The sequence below is a fragment of the Amyelois transitella genome, chromosome 7 (assembly GCF_032362555.1).
Source record: "Amyelois transitella isolate CPQ chromosome 7, ilAmyTran1.1, whole genome shotgun sequence".
NCBI lineage: Eukaryota > Metazoa > Arthropoda > Insecta > Lepidoptera > Pyralidae > Amyelois > Amyelois transitella.
The window spans coordinates 977781-1004205 of NC_083510.1; the positions used below are offsets into that span (position 1 = coordinate 977781).

Sequence of the window (26425 nt, forward strand, 5' to 3'; positions counted from 1 at the left end):
AAAGTGACAGGTTGCAAGCCCGTCGCCTAAAAGAAGAATCCAAAGATTTTAAGCCTATCCCTTAATCAGCTTTTACGACATCCATGGGAAAGAGATGGATTGGTCCTATTCTACTTTCTATTGGTGCCGGGAACCACACAGCATTTGCCGAATAAGCAATACTGAGGAAAATCTTGAATTAGTCGTATGACAATAAAACGGTACAAATTCCTTCTTAAAACATTTTTTTTTCTAGTGAAAATACTAAAAAAGAATAATGTATTCCTTCCTGTCTGTCTGTCACGGAACCACAACAGCCTGAGGCGTGTTGAGAATGGAATATGCAAATATCAGATCTAGTTTAACTTCGACAACTGTTGTTACAGCGTTTAACGCGTTATTTTGATACAGGGGTTGCGGATAGGGAAAGGAAAAAATGAACAATACATACATACATACAATCACGTCTATATCCCTTGCGGGGTAGACTGAGACGAGAGTCTCGAAAAGACTGGAAGGTCAACGTTTAGATGTTTTAGTGATAGAATTGGGATTCTAATAGTGATCAGCTGAATGAGGAATCCTAAGTTTAAGAGCCTATCTCTTAGTCGCCTTTTACGACATCAATGGGAAAGAAATGTTCTATTCTTAATGAACAATAGATCTATATAAAATTATGATCCAATAAGGGTTAATTCCTCTTCAATTGTTGCGGAGATCAAACTGTCCTTAGTCGCCTTGTACAATAACATGACTTACCCAATCTGATCCTGGTCAAAACCCGCACCCCGGGCTCCTTTCCGAAGAGACATGTAACTGGAACTAACTCCAGAAGAAAGAAGAAGACTTCAAAATAGGAGCACTCCATCTTTTTCCCATGGATGTCGTAAAAGGCGACTAAGGGATAGGCTAATAAACTTGGGATTCTTCTTATAGGTGATGGGCTAGCAACCCGTCATTATTTGAATTGCAATTCTATCAGTCTTCTATCAAGACTGCTGGCCATGTCTACCCGCAAGGGATATAGACGTGATTATATGAATTACATGAATAGGTACTGTCTACCCCTGTAGCTACGCGGAAGATGACGCCATAATGTGATTTTCCCGGATACGCTACTGCTTAGCGCGGGTAAGTTTAGGGTTGCTATTTCCTAATAAAAATAGGAAATACCTCATCGAAGAAACATATAAAGAATGGGACCGCTCCATTTCTTTCTCATGGATGTCGTAAAAGGCGACTAAGGGATAGGCGTACCTATATACTTGGGATTCTTCTTTTAGGCGATGGGCTGGCAACCTTTTCAATCTCAATTTTATCATTAAGCCAAACAGCTGAACGTGGCCTTTCAGTCTTTTGAAGGATTTGGCTTTATCTACCCCGCAGGGGATATAGACATAATTATATCTTATGTTATCTTTTTCGTATAGTGCTTAATATAATAAGGAGTTTATCTATCTATCTATGTCAATACAAATCAATTGACATTGCATTGTAAAATGATGCCATGAACGAAATACCTACTCGCCAACATTGCCAACCCTACGAAAACGGGGCGTGTCATAGCCTAAAGGGTTTGTTCCCGTCAAATAGTCGTTTAAAAACAACGTCATTAAACAAACCAGCGGCTGATGCGGTTGCAAACTCATAAATATTAAAACGTGTTAAAACGGAGGCGACAAAAATTGCCTTTTGTTTTCTATTAGGGGGTACCTACACGCGTATTTTTGGAATTGCTTCAGAATTGGACCCATCAAGTTTTGGCGATAGATTTTCGACATACAGATTCAACATGTAGACATAGACAACAGTCTTGTAAAGACTAAGGTCACGTTCACATGCGCATGTATGGATTAATAATCGAATTGAGATTCAAATGACTGATGATGAAGTTGCTTGCCCATCTCTTTCTAGAAGAATCTCAAGTTTATTAGCCTATACCAGAGTCGCCTTTTGTAAAATGTTATTTATGGATTGTGGTTATGTAGAAATGTAGTCTCTGCCTACCGCCTCGGAAGAATAAGAAATTTAATATCGAATAAAAAATAAATAAACAAATATTTTTAAATTTACTGGAAATGTGAAAGGTGACACACATCAAGAGAATAAAAAAAAAACATCAAATCACAGGCGTCTATTCCATACCATTTGTTTCACCATTCGAAAAACATTAGTATATCTGCATTAACGCATCGGCACACTCGTTCGAATTGGAATCGTACAAATATTAGCGATGTTCCCGCGTCCCATAAGCCATTAGCAGGTGAGATTGGTTAAGATGAAGACTCTCTCTCTTACTCTTATTAATTGGTTAAAATTAATATTCTAAATGGTAATCCAAATATAATTCAGCTTTATTGGGTAACCAGAAAAGGGCGCACAATTAAACTGAATTTATTAATAATTGTAAATAGATATGTATAGGTAGGTACCTAAATAATAATATATTTTCAATTCAAAAGACAGATTTGAAGTGATTTTAGAAAATCTGCGGTTGCTAATGGTTGTTATAAGAATCAGACATAAAAGTCGCTAAACAAATAAGGATAACTATTCCTATAACTTTTGGAAATCCTGTAATTTTTCTTTGAAATAACTGATGAATGAATGAATATACTTAACAATTTTCTGTGTTAGTCTCTAAGAAACTCTAAATTATTATGAGACGCATGACATTTGCTCTTATTACTTCTTATTGAAATTTTATTAGTACAAAATTATTGATCTTGTTACGAAAATATTAACTAATTAATTAATTTATACTGTTTATATTAACTATTTAGGGATATGCTTATAAACATGGAATTGTTCTTTTAGGCGATAGGCTAGCAACCTGTCACTATTTGAATATCAATTCTATCATTAAGCCAAACAGCTGAACGTGGCCTATCAGTCTTTTCAAGACTGCTGGCTTTGTCTACCCCACAAGGTATATAGACGTGACCATATGTATTTATGTAATTTATCAAAAAATTCATAAGTGTGATTTATACAATCAAGTGGTAACGTCGCCTTAACAACAGTTTTTAGGATTCGAATTTTGAAACGTTGCGCGGGAAACTTCCGCCGCGGCCGTAACTCGCGTGCTCAGTGATTCGTTTCGCTCGATAAGATAATAGCCCCCCGAGGACAATAGTTGCGATTCGAATATGACTTGATAATATACCACTGACCCGATGGGAAGAACGAATGCATAATTATTTCGGAAAATTTTTAGAAGGCTTCAGAAGTGCGAGTTTGTAGCTGCGAGCATATGAAAATTATCTGCTTACTTTTCCAGTCAAGATAACAATTTTTTTTTAAATTTGCAAAAGTCAGAAGTGTCTGATATTCACATCTTTTCAGTGACTTGTTAAAGTAAAACGTAAAATCGTCGATAATGTAACGATAAAAGGGATAAGTCAGCTATTGTACATATTCTTCTAAATCCAATGACTGCTTTCTATTTTTTGTTACACTTTTTTTTATGTGCAAAGAGTTTACAAACAAACACACGTATGACTAGCCTCTATTGAGTTAGCCTCGAAGTAAGTTCGAGACTTGTGTAACGTGATACTAACTCAACGACAAACGATCAAAAATCACGTCTATTCAAATGGAGAATTTATACCACCATCATGCAATCCTTTCACAAACGAACAGACATTTTAATAAGTTAGTTCGCCACAAATCACGACCGATTCACAGATAAAACCGGCAACTTTTGTAATGACGATGAAAACCGTTCATTACTTATGCCGGTTCAGAATCTATGATTTGCACTGGCTTGCACACCATTAATCGGGAATTTAAATTACTTTTGCTTAATTATTAAAATACTAACTGTTTGCAGCGACTTCGTCCGCCATAAAACGAAGATAGTTGAACCCCTTTTACCGCCCCCTTAAGGATACCCCGATCGGGGAGAAATTTTTGTATAAAAGTTATCAAACATATTTCAGAAAAACGCATTCAAATCTGAGCAATAGTTTTCGTGTGATGCGAATACAAACATGTCCATAATTATTAACTGATGCTCTCACAGTTAGGGAAAATATCGTGAAAATGACTATACACAGCTGAATGTACAACTTGATCCAATTTGGGTAAGATTCACTAAACATATAATTATTTCACTTAAATTTTTCGCTCCATTTCGCTTTTTAAAAAATACCTCACATCATGCAATATTTTAAACCAATACTGGCAAAAATATATACCTACATAAATCTTGCATATAAAGGAACAATACAGTACGAAAGCTTTTTTCAGGACGCACCGGACGCGGGCCGCCGGTAACGGCTGCGGTTTCCATAGCGATCGTATATGACAAGGAGCTTAACAACAAATGGAGATAGCACCGAAATTGAGCGCCATCTACAGTGATGTAGATGTAATAGAGTTATTAGTTCTTGTCGAGAAAATGTCCATTATAAAAACTGTAACCTTAATCCGGAGAAACAAGGAGATAGGATCATGAATATGTTTATATACAAATAATCACGTCTCTATCACTTACGGTGTTAACAGAGCCAATAGTCTTGAAAAGACTGAAAGGCCACGTTTAACTATACGGCTTAATGATGGAGTTGAGATTCAACTGCTGACAAAATATGTCCAACCTGGTGAAGAATGCCCAAACCGCTTCATATAAGAAAAATAAAAAATTTCCACACTCCTGCATATTATTCTGTATAGTGTAGAGAGCTATGGAGGCAAATTTTAAAATATATCTGAAAATATATATTTTCATAAGCACCACACTCTGGGCATTAATTTTTTGACAGTTAAAAGGCAATAACATTTTAAACTAGTAAACTTAACTTTCTGATAGCTAGAGCACTCCTATCAACGAAATTAACTACGATGATTCTACTTTAGTTAATAGTGACTAAAATATTTTAACTTCAAGAGAAGAACATAGGGTACTTACCTTTCATCCCGGTCAAAACTATAGTTCGCGTGGGATTGGCGAAAAACCTGTATTATTTTTAGGGGTAGATTAGGTTTTTTAGGCAGCGCTAAATTAGCGCGGGCGACGCTGCGATTAAAAGCAAGTACTCCATAAATTTAACAGCATATCTTACAAACTCTATTTATGTTCGACCTCTCTGGCGCCGGGCACGAAAATCATTCTGTCCCTTTCCAATGACGTATATCGGAAAAGGTGGCGGTTTTAAATCCAAATTAAGAGGATGTGCATGGAAGGACACAGGAAACAATACTCGATCCCCTGAATTAATGACAACGAGGGAAATAGTCAGGGGTTTGTAACATTTGGCATGCGGTCTGAGAGATTATATTATTTACTGGATTTCAATTCCATTATAAGACCATACGCCTGAACGTGGCCTTTCGAGACTGTTGGCTCTGTCTACCCTATAAACCATATCCTGCCATTATTACCTCTCTATTAACTATTGGTCCTGTCAACTCCGTAAGGGGTTAATACTTTTGTGCTATAAGTAACTTTGCTTGTAACTTCATTCAAGAAGTTTATACATCAGATAAAAAATATGCCGTGTGGTTACCGGCTCTTTAGAATAGGACCACTATATCTTTCCCATGGATGTCGTAAAAGGTGACTTAGGGAATGCAACCTTTAAAAATTCAAATTTTCCTTTTTTTTTTTCAAATTCAAAATTCAAAGAACATCGCTATTAAAATCTCAATTCAATCATTAAGCTGAACGTGGTCTTTCAATCTTTTCAAGAATGTTGGCTCTACGAGGGATATAGACTTGATTACAAGTAATTATATTTATATAAATATATATAAATTAAAACCCCAATTCACCAAATTGTTGACGGTCCCTGGAGGTCGCAATATTTCGTGAAACAATGGTCACTGGTGTTCCTGTGCGCTACGGATCTCACCTGCGGATATTAGCCGCTCCCGGTGGCGCAGTGGGAACGGTTAATAGGGTATAGAATTCGATTCTGACATTAATGCGAGGAATATTCAAATACATTGATTTATTCGGGGATATGGACCCGGGCCGGTAGCGTGGCACGCGCGACGCCGTTTGTATCGCGCGAAAAACTATCGCTGTCTCGTTTCACGTTGTTATAAAAAGCGAAACAGCGATAGTTTTTTTGCTCGATACTAGAGCAAGTCAAGAGTATCCAAACCTTAGCTTGCATGAAAAGAGTTGTGAATGTGGATGAATCGGAACGAGTATGCAGGGTTCGTGGCTAGTGGAATATTGTTGTCTCTGCCTACCACTATGAGAAAGAGGCGTGGCTTTATGTATGTATAACTTATAATATTATTCTTCGAGTGTTTATTTCCAATGACAATTGACGTTTGCACTATAATATGCTGACATAACATTTTTACAGCCTTATGTTATGGGTTCCGTACGTTGAAGGTAAAAACGGGACCCTATTACAAGTCCTCCGCTGTCTGCCTATTCGTTCGTCTATCACCAGACTGTATCTCACAAACCTTAACAATTAGAGAGCTTATTTTCACAAACTATATATCCATACATCCATAGCTTGTATACTCGTATATCAACAAATACTAAAAATAAAAATATTATATAATACGAAACGTTTGTTTCTTATTTTTTTACTCAATTTTAATAATAGCCATGTAGATGCTTAAAATTTTGACAGAATATTAAGTTATTAGATAATACATTTGAAAATAAATAATTGAATAAAAATAAAGTAATTATTGAAGGGGGCTCTTATACAACAAACGTTATTTTTAAGCAACTTTTTGGTAAATTTTTATAAACAGGTAAAAACGTGAACATTTTCAATGAAAATACATATATTAATAAGTTACTACAAAAATTAATACCTAATACCCGTTAGTGCGCGAGTGCGACTCGCACTTGGCCGTTTTTATAGCTTCAGTTCTAGACTAAAAACTAGATTTCAATTTAGAAGTGAAGCTACCGACATGAACGAGGAAGCAAGAGCTATCATTAGTCAGAATGACCATTTTGGCCGGTAACCAAATTATTCCGACGGCCATTCGACCATTCAGATACAGTACGATTTACCGTCCAATATCAGATCATAAAGATCCATTTTAATTTGATTGCTTAGAAATTTGTTAATGGTAACAATTGTATAAATAAGTGCCGTGTGGTTCCCGGCACTAATAGAGAAAAGAACCGCGATAAGAAAAAGTCTTCACAATAACATACTTTCTAGTGTGTTAATAGGACCACTCCTTCTCTTTCCCATGGATGTCGCAAAAGGCGATTAAAGGATAAGGTTTACAGACTTTAGATTCTTCGTTTAGGCGATGGGCTAGCAACCTGTCACTATTTGAATCTCGATTCTATCATTAAACCAAAAAGCTGCACGTGGCCTATCAGTCTTTTAAAGACTGTTGGCTCTGTCTACCCCGAAAGGGATATAGACGTGGTTATATGTTCGCATTTATAAAATAAGTCGAAATTGTATTATGTACCAATGTAAATACATAACTCAATACATATTTTTTAACAGCTACTTGCATATTACGACTGCGTCTGTCGAAATATTGTCAATATTTTATTGCTATCTCGCCGGAGGTAGAATAAATTTACCTACAATATTCTGATTTTGTTTCAAAATGTACCAAGTTATAACTTTTGGAGATGATTTGTTATTGGTCGTAACAATATTATAATCAATACGTCGAAGGAAAAATATTATGAGGAAACCTGCACATTCAGGCAACTTGATGTGTAACCATGGATCTAATACGGGTTTTTTTTTAATTAATTTTGTTTGTTTAATTTTTAGGTTATTGTGTCACATATGTTTTAAGTCTTTAAAAAGCTTTCTAGTTTGTTTGCAATTTGATACAAATTAAATTAGTTGGCCTTTGTTTTACTTATTTAGAAGACGCTGATGGTTGATCTAATACGGGTTAGGTTTACCAGCAAAGGCTTTGGATGTCAGATGGGAGTCACTTCGTCTAAATACCTCACTCACCCAATCCAGGTTCCATAGACAAAGGCCTACCCCGGGCTCCTCTGCAAAGCGATAGAATAGAATAGAATAGATTTATTTTCTTAATTGGATACAAGGTATCACTTATTGACGTCACATCACTTAAATCTAATTATAATAACTACTACTACCGCTTCCAAAGCGCATGTGTAGAAGAAGCAGCGGAACAAACTACGACGCAGCATTTTCATCGGACGTTTATTTACAAATATACATAGATCTCTTAAATCTAAATCGTGGACGAATGCACATTGTCTACATTAAAAAATGTGAATGAATGTAGAACTAATTATGTCAATACGAATATTTCGTCAAATAAATGATGAGGATACAATCGGGACTAAAGCCAGGAGAATGAAGACTTGTACCCCATATCTCAAACAAGTGAAATTTCTGATATTGTTACAAAGATTCAGGTAGTTAGACGACAGTAATTCACGCACAAAACGTCATATTTCTCTCGCGAATCTTTTTAAGAGGTTTCTCAATAATAAGCTGAGTGTTTCTAGCAAGATTAAACATTAGGTTCCGGAGATATTTGTCAAGAAACAATCAAGTAGAGCACATTTCGGTGACGTATAAATCAACCATCGATTCCTTCATGGAGTCGTTTGACATCCCTAATCATATTTTCATTTAAGGCGCAGGAATTAGTTCGTACTGTTTAAAATATGAAATATTGACCACAGCTTAATAAATATCTATGGTTCATTTGTTAAGGGTCATAAATAAAGGTTAATCTTGATATTTAAATGTATTTTAATTGAAAAATATATTTCCGAAATAGGTACCTAATTGTTATTAGGAAAATGATTTGAATATGTCATTTCATTGGAGATAGATAAAACTCATTGTACCATAAGAGTTAAACATACAAAACCGATAGAGATGGTACAAAGGCTGATTTATCGCTAATGCCATCTCTTCCAGTCAAACTTTGGGTGGAAGGAAACCAAACAGGAGATTGGCGTTGGCGCATATTGTAATTAGCCATTATATAAAAAAATACTTTCGGATTTATAATGTTTAAGTAATTAGGTATATGTACTTATATACGCGACGATAACATTCCAGAGTTGCGAATTATAAATTTTCCTATTAAGTATAACATTCCACCACAAATTCAAAATACTTTTAAGTACTAATTGTAATATGTATTTTTGTTCTTAAGTAAATTTTTCTTCACTGCTCCTATTATTTTTAGTATTTACGCTTCCTCGGTACAGGCTTGCCTAGTGACGAGACCATAGATTAAGATTTAGGTGTTAAAAAATATAATCCGCAATGTACATAGACTAGACGTCCCTAAGACCATTTCTTAAAATTTTAGCTGCGATGCTGTTTTGTAAATTACAGTCGAATAAACGATTTTTCAGTTTTCATTAACTAAAATAACTTCCCCTTATAATATTCTATAACATTTGCCCGCGGCGTCACTCCATACATCACACTAATATGAAGCTGGATTTATGTGCTCAAATCGAATCTTAATAGCTATGCTATAGGAGATTTGTGGGGTAATTGCGACATGCGTATAGTTAAATATGTTTATTTTTTAGGATGTCGTGTGGTTTTTGGCAAAGTTAATAAATACATATCGGGATTATACCTATGAATATTATCCCGATATGTTTATTAAAAAAAAATCATTTTTTTTTAATAATTATTATAGGATACTTCGTATCACTTAATAATTGTCAAATCGTATGGTTTAACAACATTGGTTGACGTAAAATAAATTACTTAAAACTAAGTTTACTGCCGCTTCCAAGGCGTCAGTGGAGAAGAAGCGGTAACAAACTGCACTGCAGCATTTTCTTCAACAACGTCAACTTCACAATATCATATGTATTTATTACTGGCTGGTCCAGTAGTAAATTGAATCGCTTTATCTCTTACTATGTCGAGCGGGCAGCAAATCGTAAAATGTATGTCAAATTCTCTCAAAGAAAGTAAATTTCAACTTATATAATTATCAGACATATATTATAGACAAACTAATGGATAGCGTTACAAACTTTAGATTCTTCTTTAAGGCGATGGGCTAGCAACCTGTCACTTTTTAAATCTCAATTCTAACATCAAACCAAACAGCTGAACGTGGCCTATCAGTATTTTCAACACTGTTGGGACTGTCTACCCCGCAAGTGATATAGGCCTGACTATATGTATGTAAAATAAGATTTACATGAGCAAACCTACAGGCCGAAATTAAACCTTTGTAGACAAAACTATTACAGTTACTACTATAGTCACTGCAATAGTTTTGTCAACAAAGGTTTTCAATCATAAATACATATAATGTTTCCGACAAGACAATGGGACTTGCACCCTAGGGAGCCCTAAAAGTAAGGCCTTCCGTGAGACCCTTCCTTTAGTTTTGTCACAAGATCCGAAAATTTTGGGCAATACATTTTGACCTTAAAGGTATAATGACGTGTTTGTATTGATATGTAAATCTGATATACCTTTACGCTTTTACGGAAGAAGACGCGGTAGTTAACTGTGTTGGTTTATTTACGAGTATTCATGAGGAAAACTAGCTCTCATGCTGGTCAATAGTGAAAATCAATCAGGGCTTGTAAACTTAGGATTGTTTTTAGGCGATGGGCAAGCCTCTCCTATTTGAATTCAATTCAGTTTGACGGCCTCTGTGGCGCAGCGGTAGTACGCTTGTCTGTGACACCGGAGGTCCCGGGTTCGAATCCCGGTCAGGGCATGATGAGAAAATAGCTTTTTCTGATTGCCCTGGGTCTTGGGTGTTTATCTATATAAGTATTTATTATAAAATATAGTATCGTTGAGTTAGTATCTCGAACTTACTTCGAGGCTAACTCAATCTGTGTAATTTGTCCCGTATATATTTATTTATTTATTTTATTTATTTATTTAAATTCCATCATATAATGCTGTCCATAAAGATTTTATTTTTCAGTAGACAACGAGTGAACAGAAAACAAACAAATAAACTTATTTCTTACAATATTAGTTGGAACTAGAGTCAGCGCGTGGCAAAATCGGGAAAGAAGTGGGAAATTCCCGTTATTTCTCGTTTCCGCGGGAATTCCAGGAATTCATCTCTTAGCCACAATAGGAATCTACTTATATGACAAATTTCAAATATCTTGATTCAGCAGCTTGTGCTGAGTATTGATATGATATGTAAGTCAATCGATGTCTTCTCTTATACATTTAGCAGAAAGATGATGTGCCGTGTGGTTCCCAGCACCAACAGAAAAAAGAATAGGACCACTCTATCTTTTTCCCATGGATGTCGGAAAAGGCGACTAAGGGATAGGCTTATAAACTTGGGGTTCTTCTTTTAGGCGAGGGGCTAGCAACCTGTCACTTTATATGAATCTCAATTCTATCAGTAAGCCAAACAGCTGAACGTAGCCTATCAGTATTTTCAAGACTGTTGGCTCTGTCTAAACCGCAAGGGATATAGACGTGATTATATGTATGTTTGTATGTATGACAATTTAATTTCCCGTGAGCAAATACATTCGAATGCTACATCAGCAATAAAATTACAATTTTAAAACCGCACGCTTCACAAAACTGAGCTTCCAAATTAACGTACCAATTAATTTAAGCAGTTCTAACATTAAATTTGTTTCTGTTTTCACGAATAAGCAGATGGCGGGCGTGACGCTGCTGTGAACGCTAAGACAGATTTATGTAGTCTTATTTGAATTTCTCTATTGTTTTGGTATTAAATTAATTAAAATTTGCTCTTATTCGGCTGTTTAAAACGGCTTCTGTTAAACATTTACATATATACATACATAAAATCACGCCTCTTTCCCGGAGGGGTAGGCAGAGACTACCTCATTCCACTTGCCACGATCTCTGAATACTTTCTTCGCTTCATCCACATTCATAACTCTCTTCATGCAAGCTCGGCGGTTTCGGGTAGTTTTGACCTGACCCTTTACCAGGACGTCCTTAATTTTAACATTTAACAGTAGTTTTTTTTTTATTTATATGTTTTTTCCAAGTAGAAACCTGACTCACCCAATCCGAAATGCATGGTCAAGAGCTTACTTCGGGCTTCTCTCCAGAGTGGTGAGGATGTAATCGGGACTATTGGCAAGAAGAATAAGATCAAAAATAAGCGCATTTGGTTCATTTTAGACAAAGTCGCTTTAACAAAGGCTCTTACATTTGCCATATTTTTTGGAATTTTTTTGCACAAAAGCATGATGAAAATGAATTATATTTACCATGTGAACTTTACCTATGCCTATGGAAAGAGGCCTTTAGTCTAAATATTTATTAACCGGTATACACATTTAAATGAAAACAATATCAAATTGCAAATAACTTATTGGTAAATGGAACACAGCAACTGGATTATTTTCAGAAATACCAACGGTTGACAGAACTTCGTATCTATTTAGCATATGAATTAAATGCGGTGAAATATGGTTAAAATTAATATGGATGTGTGCCGAGGCTCCGCTTTTGGTGGTATGTTCCTTTTGGCCCTAAAACTTTATTCTTTTTTTTTTTAATTTTTCAGCTTTTTTTTTCTTTTTAGCCGTGTGGTTCCCGGCACCAATATAAAAAAGAATAAGACCACTCCATCTCTTTCCCATGGATGTCGTAAAAGGCGACTAAAGGATAGGCTTGCAACCTGTCACTATTTGAATCTCAATTCTATCATTAAGCCAAATAGCTGATTGTAGCCAATCAGTCTTTTCAAGCCTGTTGGCTCTGTATACCCCGCAAGGGCTATAGACGTGACAATATGTATGTATATATGTTTGGTCATCTGGCGTCCTGGATGCAAATTCATTTAAGTGGAAGAGCCTAGGGTTCGTTTGAACTCCTCCATCATATTCCCATGCATGTCGTTAAAGGCGACTTAGGTACAGGCTTAAGTATGAACTTAGGATTCTTCTTATAGGCGATGGGCTAGCAAGCTGTCACTATTTGAATCTCAATTCTATCTTTGAGCCAAACTGCTGGGGCCTATCAGTCTTTTCAAGATTGCTGACTCTGTATATCCCTCAGGGTTTATGGACGTTATGTTATTATGTGTGAGATATGTATGTGACATATTCTGTTGCCTGAATATACAGGTTTCCACACATTTTTTCCTCTCGCTGTAAAAGCATCACTTAGAAACTTTATAACGAGCTGTAATGAAAATTTTTTCCTCTCGCTGTAAAAGCATCACTTAGAAACTTTATAACTTTATAACGAGCTGTAATGAAATCAGAATGTGACCAATGTTATTATTTTAATAACTAATATTGCCAGGTCAAGCTATTGAAGTTGAAGTTTTTGAAGAAAATGCTGCAGTGCAGTTTATTACCGCTTCTTCTGCACTGACGCTTTGGAAGCGGCAGTGAACTTAGTTTTAAGTAATTTATTCGAAGTCAAACAATGTTGTGAAAAAGATAATAATAATAATGTCTGACAATTAATAAGTGATGTTGATTAATTTCAATCTTCCAGTTTTTCAAATGTTAAAAATGCTTTCTTGAGTGTAATTTATCAAAAAACATAACCACCCTTTTGACAAAATCGGATAAAACATCTCCCTTTCAAGATATGAAATATTAGAGGGACGCTCGATAATTCACAAGAGGAATAAATTCTGTGTAGTAAGTCGAAAATAATAAGCGGCGTTCTCACAATATTCACTGAATACATTACTGTGTATACTGGCCTAAGTTCCGAGGAGATTTGTAAATTATTTGCAATTTTAAGACGCGCACTAAAGTTTTGTAGGATCCTTGATTTTAATGGAAATTCTGGAGTTCAATATGCATTTATTCTTGCATTACATAGATATAATCACGTCTATATCCCATGCGGGGTAGACAGAGCTAACAGTCTTGATAATGTTGATGAGCAGGTTCAGCTGTATGAATTTATGGTGGAATTGAGATTCAAATAGTGACAGGTTGGTAGCCCATCACCTACAAGAGGACAAACAAACAAACTTACATTCGCATATACAATATTAGTGAGGACTAGCCTTCGCCCGCGTAGAATGTACCATTTTTCGTATCACACTGGTGGCTTTACTGTGAAAAGGTGACTAACAAACCTACTTTTACAATTATAAAAAACTAGAGGCCGCCCCCGACTTCGTCCGCATGGAAACCCTATCAATCCCGCGGGAATTCCAGGATAAAAAGTAGCCTATATGTTATTCTGGGTCTTAAGCTACCAATATACCTAATTTCATCGTAATCAGTTTAGTAGTTTTTTCGTGAAAGAGTAACAAATATCCATACTGACATCCTGACATACTTTCGCATTTATAATATTAGTAGGAAGTAGTATATTGAGATTAAAACTTAAACTTATTTACCTAAGTTTATTTCATAAATCTATCTTTGAATTCTTATTCTTTTTTTTTAAATTTAAAAGCTATCTCTTTTCGGTGAAGTTAAGTGAAGCTCCATTCATCTCTTTTCTCTGTTATTTCTTTTTATTTGTTGGTATTTTCTAACGTTGGAGTCTTATTAACTGCCCTTGTGTTTTTGATAGCGAAATTTAGTCTAATTTTAATTAAAAACTAGCACGAACAACAAAAGCATTCAAAATTAATAGCTGTACTTAGGTTTCCAACGACATAGGGTAGAAGACAAAGCTACGGACAAACAGACGGAAATCATTGGTCATGGTCGCCGCTTACGAACGTACTTGGGATATATTATTTGTTTTATTCTATTGTATTGTTTCAATTAAGATTTTACTAAGAAAATAATAGTAAAATATTGTTTCGATTGGTTCCAGGGCCTTTAGAACCAGTCTATGTCTTTTCCATGTCGTGGAAGGCGATTAAGAGAAATGGCAAATATATATAGTGCAATTTTTACCATGATTCAATACAGGTCAGGTTTTATGTTAAAATCTGACCAAGCCAATCATAGTTAAAGGGTCTTATCCTGGCTTCTTCTTCAGAGATGTGAGGGTGTAAACAGTTATACATAATATAAAATAGGCTTCCAAACTTGGGATTCTTTTTTAGGCGATGGGCTAGCAACCTGTCACTATTTGAATCTCGATTCTATCATTAAGCCAAATAGCTGAACGTGGCCATTAATATTTTTCAAGACTGTTGGCTCTGTCTACCCCACAAGGGATAAAGACGTGACCATATGTATGTATGTATGTACATAATAATTATTGTGACCTCTCAAAAGAGTTAAAATTAATTTTTAAATCTTCAAAAACAATCACAATATTAATATTATTTATGAATAAGAGATCAGTTTCACTTAAGACACGCTGAGCGTCACTTAATTCAATCACAATGATCCCTATCAACAAGCCCGCTTGGTTATCTCGTCACCCCAGCTTCCCATTTCCATACAAATACATACAAATCGTCCCGGGAACATAATCGGTTCCGGGTCACGTGTATACCGTGCGCAATCGGTTAAAGAGACCATTCCTTCATGCTTAATAAAGCCACAATCTTCTCACAATAGGAAACATGCTGGCTGTATACGCGATCGCCCCTTCGCAGAGAAAAAAAGAATGCGAGGGTAGAACAGATTCCAAATTTGAATTTGATTATCGAAGTGTGCCGACTATTTATCATTTGTAATGACGCCTCGGCGGATGGAGGACGTGCGTTCGCTAATATTGTAATCTTGTAAATGCGTTCCGTTATACATATTTATTATCATTCCGCGATGCTATTTGAGCGGAAAATATTGGGCTTTACGTTGATTAAGTGCGACTGTCAGTGTGTGATAAAATGTTAGCATTTTTAAAACTCTATGTCTTTGTAATGAAAAATTTATATTTCAAAGCAATTTTATCTTTTAGGATTATAAAAATTACCAACAATACTTTAAGAACTTTCGTCCGTCATCAAGTTGACACGAACAAGGAAATAAGCTTAAAAATACACAAAATTTATGAACCCTAGAATACATTATACTTCTTTTTGGTCAGTTGTGTATCAAGCTTATCTCCACAGTGTACATCAGATCGAACGGTGAAACTTCGCGGCGTGTCTCGAGATAAGTGCGAACAAAACAATATTTTTGCGTGCCCGCCGAACCGTGTGTAATTCAATAGAAAATATTCATATTGGGGACAGTGGCACCCCCAGTTTTTATATACAGCATGTTTATTGTTAAGATATTTTGTGAAGTGAATCCTTTTATTTGACACAATAATATCACGACGTTATCTATTACGGGGTAGTTAGAGCCAATAATTTTAAATAAATTGAAACGGCATGATCAGCTGAATGGTTCAATGGTGATTGAAATTCATATAGTGACAGGTTGCTAGCCCATCGCCGAAAGATTTTCAAGTTCAATAATTATAAGAAAAAATATATGTTTCAAAGATTTAGACACTTTTATTTGGCGAAATCACACTGTTTTGAGTTGGGTTAATAAAATAATACCGGATCAACGGTGACATGCTTAGTAAGAAAATTAAAGAATATTGTTATGTTTTGTTTGCCAAATAAATTTAGTACACCTAATTCTTTGTATCTTCTTGAAATTTTTATTTAACTCAAATGCAAAAGACTTGGTTTTGCACTGTATATTTAATAATTAAAGTTTTAATAAAAAAAAATATAAAAATAAACACCCTGTATAATCCCAATGTTTGCAGACACGAGCTCTCCAAGACGGATGCTATACGTAATACGCGAGTGAATTTGAATACAGCTTCATAAATACTACTTAATAGGAACAGGGAACAATCGTTCCATCATAGCTGAGTCATCATTAAAAGGTAGGTATCTGAAGTTGGCTCAGAAGGCTTTGCTCTGTAATCATGGCTTAACTGGCTTTGATTATTAAATATAAATAAATAAATAATAAATATATACGGGACAAATTACACAGATTGTGTTAGCCTCGAAGTAAGTTCGAGACTTGTGTTACGAGATACTAACTCAACGATACTATATAGATAAACATATGGATATGATTACGATATGATATGGATGTTTATCTATATAAATACTAATATAGATAAACATCCAAGACCCAGGCCAATAAAAGTTTTTTCCCATCATGCCCTGGTTGGGATTCGAACCGGGACCTCCGGTGTCGCAGACAAGCGTGCTGTGTACTTGAGAAGAAAAAAAATTAATGGAGAACCCTTCACTTACCTCCATTTTTTTCTTCCTAGTGTAAAGCCCTGTCACGTCCTGAATTGTCTGGAGAAGAGCTCGGGTGTGTCTTCTAAACATGATCTTGAATTTGAAGACAAGTTTTAAAACGAAGCGACTAACCAACGTCTGAACTCCTAGCAGGGTAACCTAACCCATTACCCAATTGGCTGAAGGCTTACCTTATCGTAAGGGCGGCCCATTTAACTCAATTTAATTATGACGGCCTCTGTGGCGCACCGGTAGTACGCTTGTCTGTGACACCAGAGGTCCCGGGTTCGAATCCCAGCCAGGGCATGATGGGAAAAGAACTTTTTCTGATTGGCCCCAGGCCAATCTCAAATCAAACCTTGGATGTATATCTATAAAATTATTTATTATAAAATATAGTATCGTTGAGTTAGTATCTCATAACACAAGTCTCGAACTTACTTCGAGGCTAACTCAATCTGTGAAATTCATCCCGTATAAAAAAAAATTAACATACAAAAATCAGGAATGAGTCACCTTTGGTAGACTATAGAATTAGTACTTAGGTACTAATTCTATAGGCTAATATAATTTTGAATCTTATAAATCTAACGACACACTAAATGTATAGACATGACAATGTATTAATAAAATCAAATCAATTATCACATCAAGTTTCTCACAGTTAGCTCCCTCCCGTGACGAATTGACTGGACGCATGTAGGTTACTATAGCATGAATCGTTGGCTTACATGCCGTGGAGAATGGCATGGGAATTGTAGGGGGCATTGTGATCATTATCGCTTGTACAGTCTCCTAGAGAGAAACATGTCAAGATTGTTGAGTGTGATTGTCGAATCGGTAAGTTGTCTGGTTAAAACGCCGTTGCACATAAAAGGCACAGGTTCAAATCACAACTCGGCCATGTACCAATGACTATTTTCGAAGTTATGTTCATTAGTTTGAATGCTAACCGACGCTCTTACGGTGAGGGAAAACATCGTGAGGAAACATGCACATTCAGACAACTGGATGTGAAACCATGCTCTCGATCTTACTTCGAGGCTAACTCAATCTGTGTAATTTGTCCTGTATATATTTACTATTTATTTATTTATGATCGATCCAATACGGGTTAGGTTCCCAAGCAAAGGTTGCGGAGGTCAGACGGGAGTCGCTTCGTGTAAAAATCTGGCTCACCCAATCCAGGATCCATGGTCAAAGGCATACCCCGAGGTCTACTCAAGAATGGTGAGGATGCAACCGGGACTAAAGCAAGCATGAAGAAATATTTGATTTTCTTTGACCAGTACATAAGTCTCACGATCATCATACATACATACATATGGTCACGTCTATATCCCTTGCGGGGTAGACAGAGCCAACAGTCTTGAAAAGACTGAATGGCCACGTTCAGCTACAAGTCTCACGGTCAAGTTTATGGGAAAACCTTTTAAATTTGACGACTCTATCGCCCACCCCTGTTAGCAATTCGTCTCGTCTCGTCTCGCCTTGTTAGTGCATGTCAGGAACAGGGAATAGATGTGAAGTATGGCAGGCAGTTTCTGGCGCTAATAAAATAAAAATCACTGGGGCAGATGTAAGTATACTCGTAATAATATAGTTAAGTGCCGTGTGGTTCCCAGTACTTTAGAATTGAACCAATCCATACCTTTCCTGTGGAGGTCGTAAAAGGTTGTATGCGATGGGCTAACAATCTGTCATTATTTCACACACGAATCACAATCACACAATCTTTAAGTCATAAAGCTGAACGCGGCCTTTTGTCTTTTCAAGACTGTTGTCTGTCTACCCCGTAAAGGCCATAGACGTGATAAGATGTAGGTGTGTAGGTAATTTTACGAGGAGAAACATTCTGAAGTTCCAATGGGAGACAGCACTTTATATATATGCAAGAAATATTTTTGATCTATACCAGCTTACTTTATGCTTACACAAGTTATTATTATTTATGATTTTCTGATTCTAAAATGGTTTCTTATTAAACTAGTAAGAAAACTAGTCAACGATAAAAAAGATATACACATGATATTAATGGTAAAACTAATTAAAAATTAAAAAAATACAGTTTTATTTAATTTAAGATTATTTATTTGAAGCTACTCAAGCTATATTTACAAAATAAGTATTTAAATCTAATATTGCACATAATATTCTTAAATAACTAAACAACAACAACGATTGAAACATAAAATCAAATTTTTAAATAGTCAAAAATTTTCTATAGTGATAGTTGACATATAACTTTGGTGAGTTTAGAACACTTACATCAAAATTCATTGCAATAATTGAATACATTTGCATCATCAATTCATTTGTGGACGAGGGAGCCATTAGGATAATATTGTTTGGTCTTCTTGCTAAAACTTTGTGCAGAGGGTACATCGTCCATATCCCCCTCTTTGTCTTGATGAGCTGTCATGTGTCTGGTTAGATGGTGCCTTTCTCTAAAACTTTCATTACAAACAGGACACTTTAGTTTTTCCTCTCTTTTCCTCTTATGTGGATCAGCCTGTGATTCACTCTTGTGATGTGTACGCATGTGGTAAACCAAATCGGATGTCATTCGGAAACTTATACTGCACTTCGCACAGACATTTTGTGCGGGCAATGAAAATGCTGCCAATGTTGGTGGCAAAAGTGTACTTAATATAGCCGCAGCCGGATTAGCTATCAGTGGATTAACAGGTTCTCTTGGCGGAACTGGAAACTTCATAAAATCTGCATTGGGCTGCTGAAAGTTTTGAACGCCAAACGGATAAGAAGCGCCTGCTTGAAGATATGGAATCTCAGGTCTGAATGGAAGAAAGTTCAGTTTATTTGGGGTCATGTGAGCTGATTTTTGATCTCCTTGCTTTTCTGTGTAATCCATATTTTTGTTAAATGAAGAGGAACGTTGCTGCATTGTTGCGGATTCAGGATAATTCGGAGACGACGACGGTACATTCTGGGTTTTGAAAAAATTGTTTCCGCTCAGTAAATGTGCTGGTGTGAGTAAATTGTTGAAGCCCGAAGTTTTGTTGAAAGATGTGGATGGTGGACTGGCGGCTGACAATGGTGGGCTGACAGAATTCTGATATAAAAGGTTGTCAGGACTAACTGAAGGATTTGGCGATCTGACACTAAAGTTAGAAACTTTAGTAAAAGCACTTTTAGGAGACATTTCAGGTAACTTATCAGAAAACCGACTTTCATACCTTGCTCTTGTCTGCATGCTAATTAACATTGGGTCGTCAAATATTTTGTTCTTATATTCAGGCAAAAACTTCGGCTGTCTAGCCGCACTTTCGTTGGAATTAGGACGACTTCTAGATCGGTCCGAGTTTTCCGAATCACTGCAATACATAGTTTTATTTGGGTACTCATCCGTTCCGACATCTATATTTATGTCTGAGCCAAAACTTGGAGATATGTTATTGTTCACTCGAATGCTGTCATCATCTTGATCTTTGGAATCCATCGTGTTATCGTTAGAATATTCGTTATGTTTGTAAATATCAGGAGTTCTTTTTACTGGTTGCTCCCATTCTTCACTATTAAATAATTGCTTTGATACTCTCAGCTGTCTTTCAGGTGGTTTCTGGCGGACCTTTTCATCCGGCATCATCAGAAAAGCGACGTCAAAAGATCTCTTCGAAGTTTTACCTTGGCTCACAACAGTTGATTGCATATCGGTCTTTGCGACGTGTGTAGTTCTTGCACTTTCAACACTTAAGTTACTGTCCTTAGAGTCTGGCGACGCTTCTTTGTAACTTTGATAGTTGTTTTGAATGTCCATTGTCATTGTTTTCTCATTTAGTTTATTTCACTCGAACTAAAACTTTTTAACACTTATATCGCGGCGAAATCGCTGGGACGCGTGCGTACTACCCGACGGCAACCTTACGAATGCGAGCGTAACATAAGGGTGAAAAATATATAAGTGGGGTTTTGAACTACCCTTAGCAGAAGCCTTTCAAGTTGGGTAGGCGTGGCGAGAGGAGCCAATGAGAGGCAAGCAAGAGGCGGGGAAAGATTTCGGCGACCAATGAGAAGGGTTTGCGGCGATGAAGAGCAGGAGAGCTCAATCACCAGGTCAAGATAATAATAACAGCCGCGAATTGAGAGCGCATTGAGTCGTAGTAGGGTCAGCGGCAATCGTGGTGATTTCAAAATATTAGAGTTTGAAAAATAATCAATATTTTTTAATTATGCGAGAAAAAAAAAATGTTTTGCTTTTTACAAATAAAGTTTATTAATACGTATGAAACACTCTCGCACACATAAATATTTATAACTATAAGTATTATAATTTTATTGATGTACGACTTTTAATGTTAGTAAGCTAACTAACTAAGCTGTTATGAACAAGCTTCCAAAGATTATCTCTATATTACCTTTTCTACATCAAAATTAAAAATCACAGTTAAGGTATTTAGCTTGATAATGTTGATAAATTATATTCAAATCGCCAAACTTTAATCACATAAAAAGTTTGCGATGCCATTATTCCATATTTATCTCATCCAAACACGGCAGTAGAAAAACTCAGCCGATTATGATTGCTATAAATATGTTTTATATGTCACATAAAAAATGATACTTCTCCCAATAGTCGGCCTAACCCCCGAGTGTATGGATGAGATTGCGAATAATGCTATTAACACAGACGCTTCTTCTCAAATTGATATCTTACGTGAAGGAAACTTACACGAAAATAAACCTAAAGCTGTGAACACTAATGTTGAAGATCATTTGAAAGCAGGCAAAGTTAACACAAGAAATGTAGACAAAGAAAAATCAGCTTTATCTGAAATGAATATAGAGGAAGTATTTGTTTGAACTAAGGTTGATAGAGATGTAAAAAGCCGACCCAAATGAGAGTTCTGTTCGGTAGTCGGTAACGATAATAAGATAGGCGCAGACGTTAAAGGAAAGCCATTTGTCAGATTTTAGCCATTTTTTTCGCCATTCGTTCGCACTCAATGAAAATCTGTTCCATTTATTTTCCCGGGGCACACTAATGAGATTTTGAAGAAATATTTTCGGACTTAATTACAGATTCATTGGGGATAGTGATTTGTTTTTGTGGTTTGTTACCTTCATAAGTTTGAGCTAAGAAATTTTTAAGATTAAGGATTTTAATTCGTAAAGAACTCCTGTAAAAAATTTCCTCCCATGATACTAATTATTTTTGTGTTGACTAGACCATTTATCAAGGAAGGCTTTAATCTGTATAAGTATATAACTATTAAGAACTAATGGAAGATTCCAAAAAAAAACGGGGAAAATTATTCACAAAATAATTATTCCACGCGAACGGAGTCGCGGGCACAGCAAGTTAAATAAACATATTATACTTAAATAAAATTTGTGAAATTGTATTTATAGAGATTTAGCTAAGTACTTTAAAAAAAATCATCATCGTATCAAGTACTTTGTATCTTTAAAGATAATACTTATAAGAAAAATGTCTACATTCCCGAAGTCAGTGGAGGCGAACGTTGCACATTGGACTACATCCATCTTACAGGCTGACATCTTATTAGCTGCGAGGACATCTGAAGCAGACCCGTTGGCACGTTCTGCTGATAAATGATTGGGGCTTTGTTTTAAGGGGTTTACTGACACATGACGTCGATTAGGATATACTTACGTGTGGTTCTAATAGAAAAAAGAATAGGACCACTCTATCCTATTTCAAAAGGCGACTAAGGAATAGGCTTATTTACTTATTTATTCAAACTTTTGGCACGTAAAACAGCTGGACTTAATGCCACATTGCATTCTTTGTCATTCGAACCTTTGGACCAAACTGAGATGGATGTACGGGTAGTTCGATAACAGTAAAAGAAAAAAATAATATAAATATAAGTATACTGTATGAGTACTTGGGATTCCTCTTTTAGGCGATGGGCCGCTTTTTACGACATCCACGGCGATAGAGATGGAGTGGTCCTATTATTTTTTTCTATTGATGCCGGGAACTACATGGTATATTATTATGAAGTTATTCAGTTTTTTTACCAAATTTGTGTGATATATCAGTAAATCTTTTTAGAAATCGGTGCCATTCCCCTCACACGTGTGTATAATGTTAGACACGCGGCAACAATTACTTATGGGCGAGTTTAACTAAACGCTGATAGATAACGCCTTAGTCAAATTTATTGAAAAACGATTTAGAGGGTTTCTCTTACCCATGGATGTCGTAAAAGGCGACTATAGGAAATGCTATCAGTAAGCCAAACAGCTGAACGTGGCCTACCAGTATCTTCAACACTGTTGGCTCTGTCTACCCCGCAAGGGTTATAGACGTGATTATATGTATGTATGCAACAAGAAAACATACCACGTAAACAAACAGACAATCGACAGAGGCTGACTGATGATGTAAGGTCTTAGGTCGCATCTGCAACTTTGATTGGAACGGTCCCTGGAGGATTCGTGGACAGATTAGTTCGTCGCTAAGTCTTTGATTGGATTGAGTTTATAAATTCGAAGATAAAAGGCTTAGACTAGAATAATTCAAATTTAATTTATAATAAAAATTATTTGAAATATGGATGGGACACACTCGATATGGAAAACCTTTAAATGGTTTAATAAATTATTTCACAAAGGTTGCTAGTCCGTCGTCTAAAAGAAGAATCCCAAGTTTATAAGCCAATCCCTTAGTCGCCTTTTACGACATTAATGGGAAAGACATGGAGTGGTCCTATTCTTTTTTCTATTGGTGCCGGGAACCACACGGCACGGTTTTCTTGTTGTCTTTCTTTATCATACATTAACAAGAGAACGCCAACAGCAATACCAGCATAAATTAAAATATCTTAATTTCCTTGCCCTAGAAATTTAGGAAATAGACTCTTAGTGCAACCAAAGACCACAAAATAACCTACATGATGAATTTCAAATTTTAAATCTCAGACAATCAGTTAGTTCTCTTTATATTTTGGAGATTTCTAGTATTTCAATTCAAGCGAAAAATAATATATATGTACTCTCATTTCCCATACAATGCGGTCAGTAAATGCAATAGGCGATGGGCTTGAAACCTGGGTGGCTTTAGAGTCTAAATTTTGTGGCCAAAAATGTATTTATAATTTTAGATTTCTCTTTAAATGTTTTGAATGCGTTTGACTTCAATCTGCATGGTGGTAAGCAAGATGGGGCCTAAGGTGGTGTACGCAAGCTCAAATAGTGCCTATTCACTCTTGCCTTGATAATCCCCAAAATGTATGTATCGAGGAAGAGAGATTCGGGGAGGGAATTCCAAATCACAGTTGGCACGATAAAAGACAGAAATCATTCTGATCTAATTGTTGTTTATTTTTATTTATTTATTTAATCATCATTATCATCTGTGATAGAAACAGGATTTGATAATTTGGGATGTTATTTCTACCAGATATATACCTTTAACGTGTCATTTACATCAGCGGTCGACGAGCATTTAAAAAAAATTGTTCAGTTAAACAAAAGTTTAATTTTAAATACTTTTCATCACGACATATGGCAAAAAGAAATAAGCAACAAAGAATAATTATAAAAAAGTTTAAACATTTACTTTGCATGCAGCCTTATCTCATACCAACACATCACCTGTACCGTTATTAAAATATGTTTATCACAATCCGTTAATGCCGAACAACGTACTAATACCAACATACCATATGGTGTTCGAACTCTAACAAAAGCCCGTAATACAATTCAGCTTGGCCTGTAATCATCCCTTTTATACTTTCAATAGTTCTCTCTCGTACATCAGTCACCCTATTAATTGCCAGAATCTCTTTCAATGCTGCATCAACTAAATTATCAACTTTATTGTTCACGGTATTAGGTTTGATGTCGTCTGTATAATTCGTTTGATTCACAAGTTCGTTTATTGTAGTTTTGGCGAGTTTAAATCGGCCGCTATTTTCTACTTTTATATTGATAACTTTATCGTCATCAGCAAATTTGGATTCTATTACATGAGTAGTTAGAACTATTTTTGCTTTATCATTGACTTGTCCAAATTTATTTCAATGTTAGTTTAATAACTGATCTTTGCTCACACCTATAAGGTTCAAATTTGTAACGTCATGATGGATCTAAGCCAATTCAATCGCATAATCGCCGAGTATTAAAGTGGGATTTTGTGCACACTTGTTTATGAATTTTTCGACCATATGGTGTAAAAGCGGCCTTGGACAATGCACCCCCATGCTGGTGCCCCATTTCCATATGCGACGTGTTAAATGCGTTTTCAAGAGAATCGTATAGGGATGACCTCAAGTCGGCAGATCAATAGTCTCTGAATTTTTTTTTAATCCGCAATACATATCGAAAAAGTCTAGATGTAATACTTAAGATAGTTAAATGGTAGAAGAGGCATTTGAGACATAAAGTTAAAAACTGAGGAATTTCTTTAGATGTAAGTAGTGTCCTTGCACAAAGCTTTCACTAGTTCTTGAGTTCTATTGAAAATTGTATATCCCTTTGTACATAATAAATAAATCAAGCGGTATTTAAGTAGCACAGAATTAGGACTTTCGAAGTCGACCAATGATCCAAAAACGGCATATTTTTATTTTTATCAGAGATATTATCACGTTGGTAAAGATGGTGGCAATTGTCACTAAAGTCCACTGGCCACGTATAACTGTATGAAATATAAAGATAGTTGTCGAAATAGTATAATAAATACACTCATTACTTAGGGGCATTTCATCAAGTATCCCACTGGCAATATTTATTCACCGTGCGCATGCGCAAATAAACAACATTTGCACAATGCCACCAATAATGCATATTGTATTGTGTGACGAATTGTAGTTTGATCATAACGATTTGATACTTTTCGACTAAGTAGAGTCAAACTATTGAAGAAATTAAGTAGGATTACTTTTAGCCCTTAAACATTGTAGCGGAGGTAGGTGCACCTGAGAATAAAAGATGAGAGAAACTTAAGCTACTCTTGTAGAAAGTAAATAAGAAGACTGAAATAAAGAAAATCTTATTTAAGTTTTACAATGACTACTATTTGTTTTGGTTAGTCGTTTGACTCTAACATAAAGACATCTCTTATAAGCGCGCTATGTAGGGCTCCCGTGGAGGAGAGAAGCGCAAGAATACCTACTAGGAGTACCTTACTTGACGTGGGTAAAGTAAAAGAAGCAGAAAACTACTGAATCAGTCGAAAAACTACAGAATTAGTCAAACAAGCTTTCTCACCGACCGTAAGAACGTGAGTACGAGCGTACGGGATTTTTGTATAAATTACATCACAGAGAATTTTTAAATATTTTTAGTGAAGGATCAAGACATGTTAGTCAAACAATAGTTGGACCTGTTCCACACAGCATATGCGCTAGCGACGTGCCATCTGATCACAATAACTATAATGGCCACAGTCCCCTACAGACAGACAGACATTATC

General features: G+C 35.9%; 1 protein-coding gene across 1 annotated transcript; it reads right to left on the minus strand.

The window, feature by feature from the left end:
* Window positions 1-19330: 19330 nt before the first annotated feature.
* Window positions 19331-20803, minus strand: LOC106143527 (uncharacterized). Its single transcript, XM_013345639.1, has one exon. It carries the CDS (start codon window positions 20801-20803, stop codon window positions 19331-19333), a length of 1473 nt encoding a protein of 490 aa, XP_013201093.1.
* Between the last annotated feature and the right edge of the window lie 5622 nt (window positions 20804-26425).

Excerpts from the sequence above, each read along its gene's own strand:
- LOC106143527 (XM_013345639.1), bottom strand. The coding sequence starts at position 20,803 with ATGACAATGGACATTCAAAACAACTATCAAAGTTACAAAGAAGCGTCG.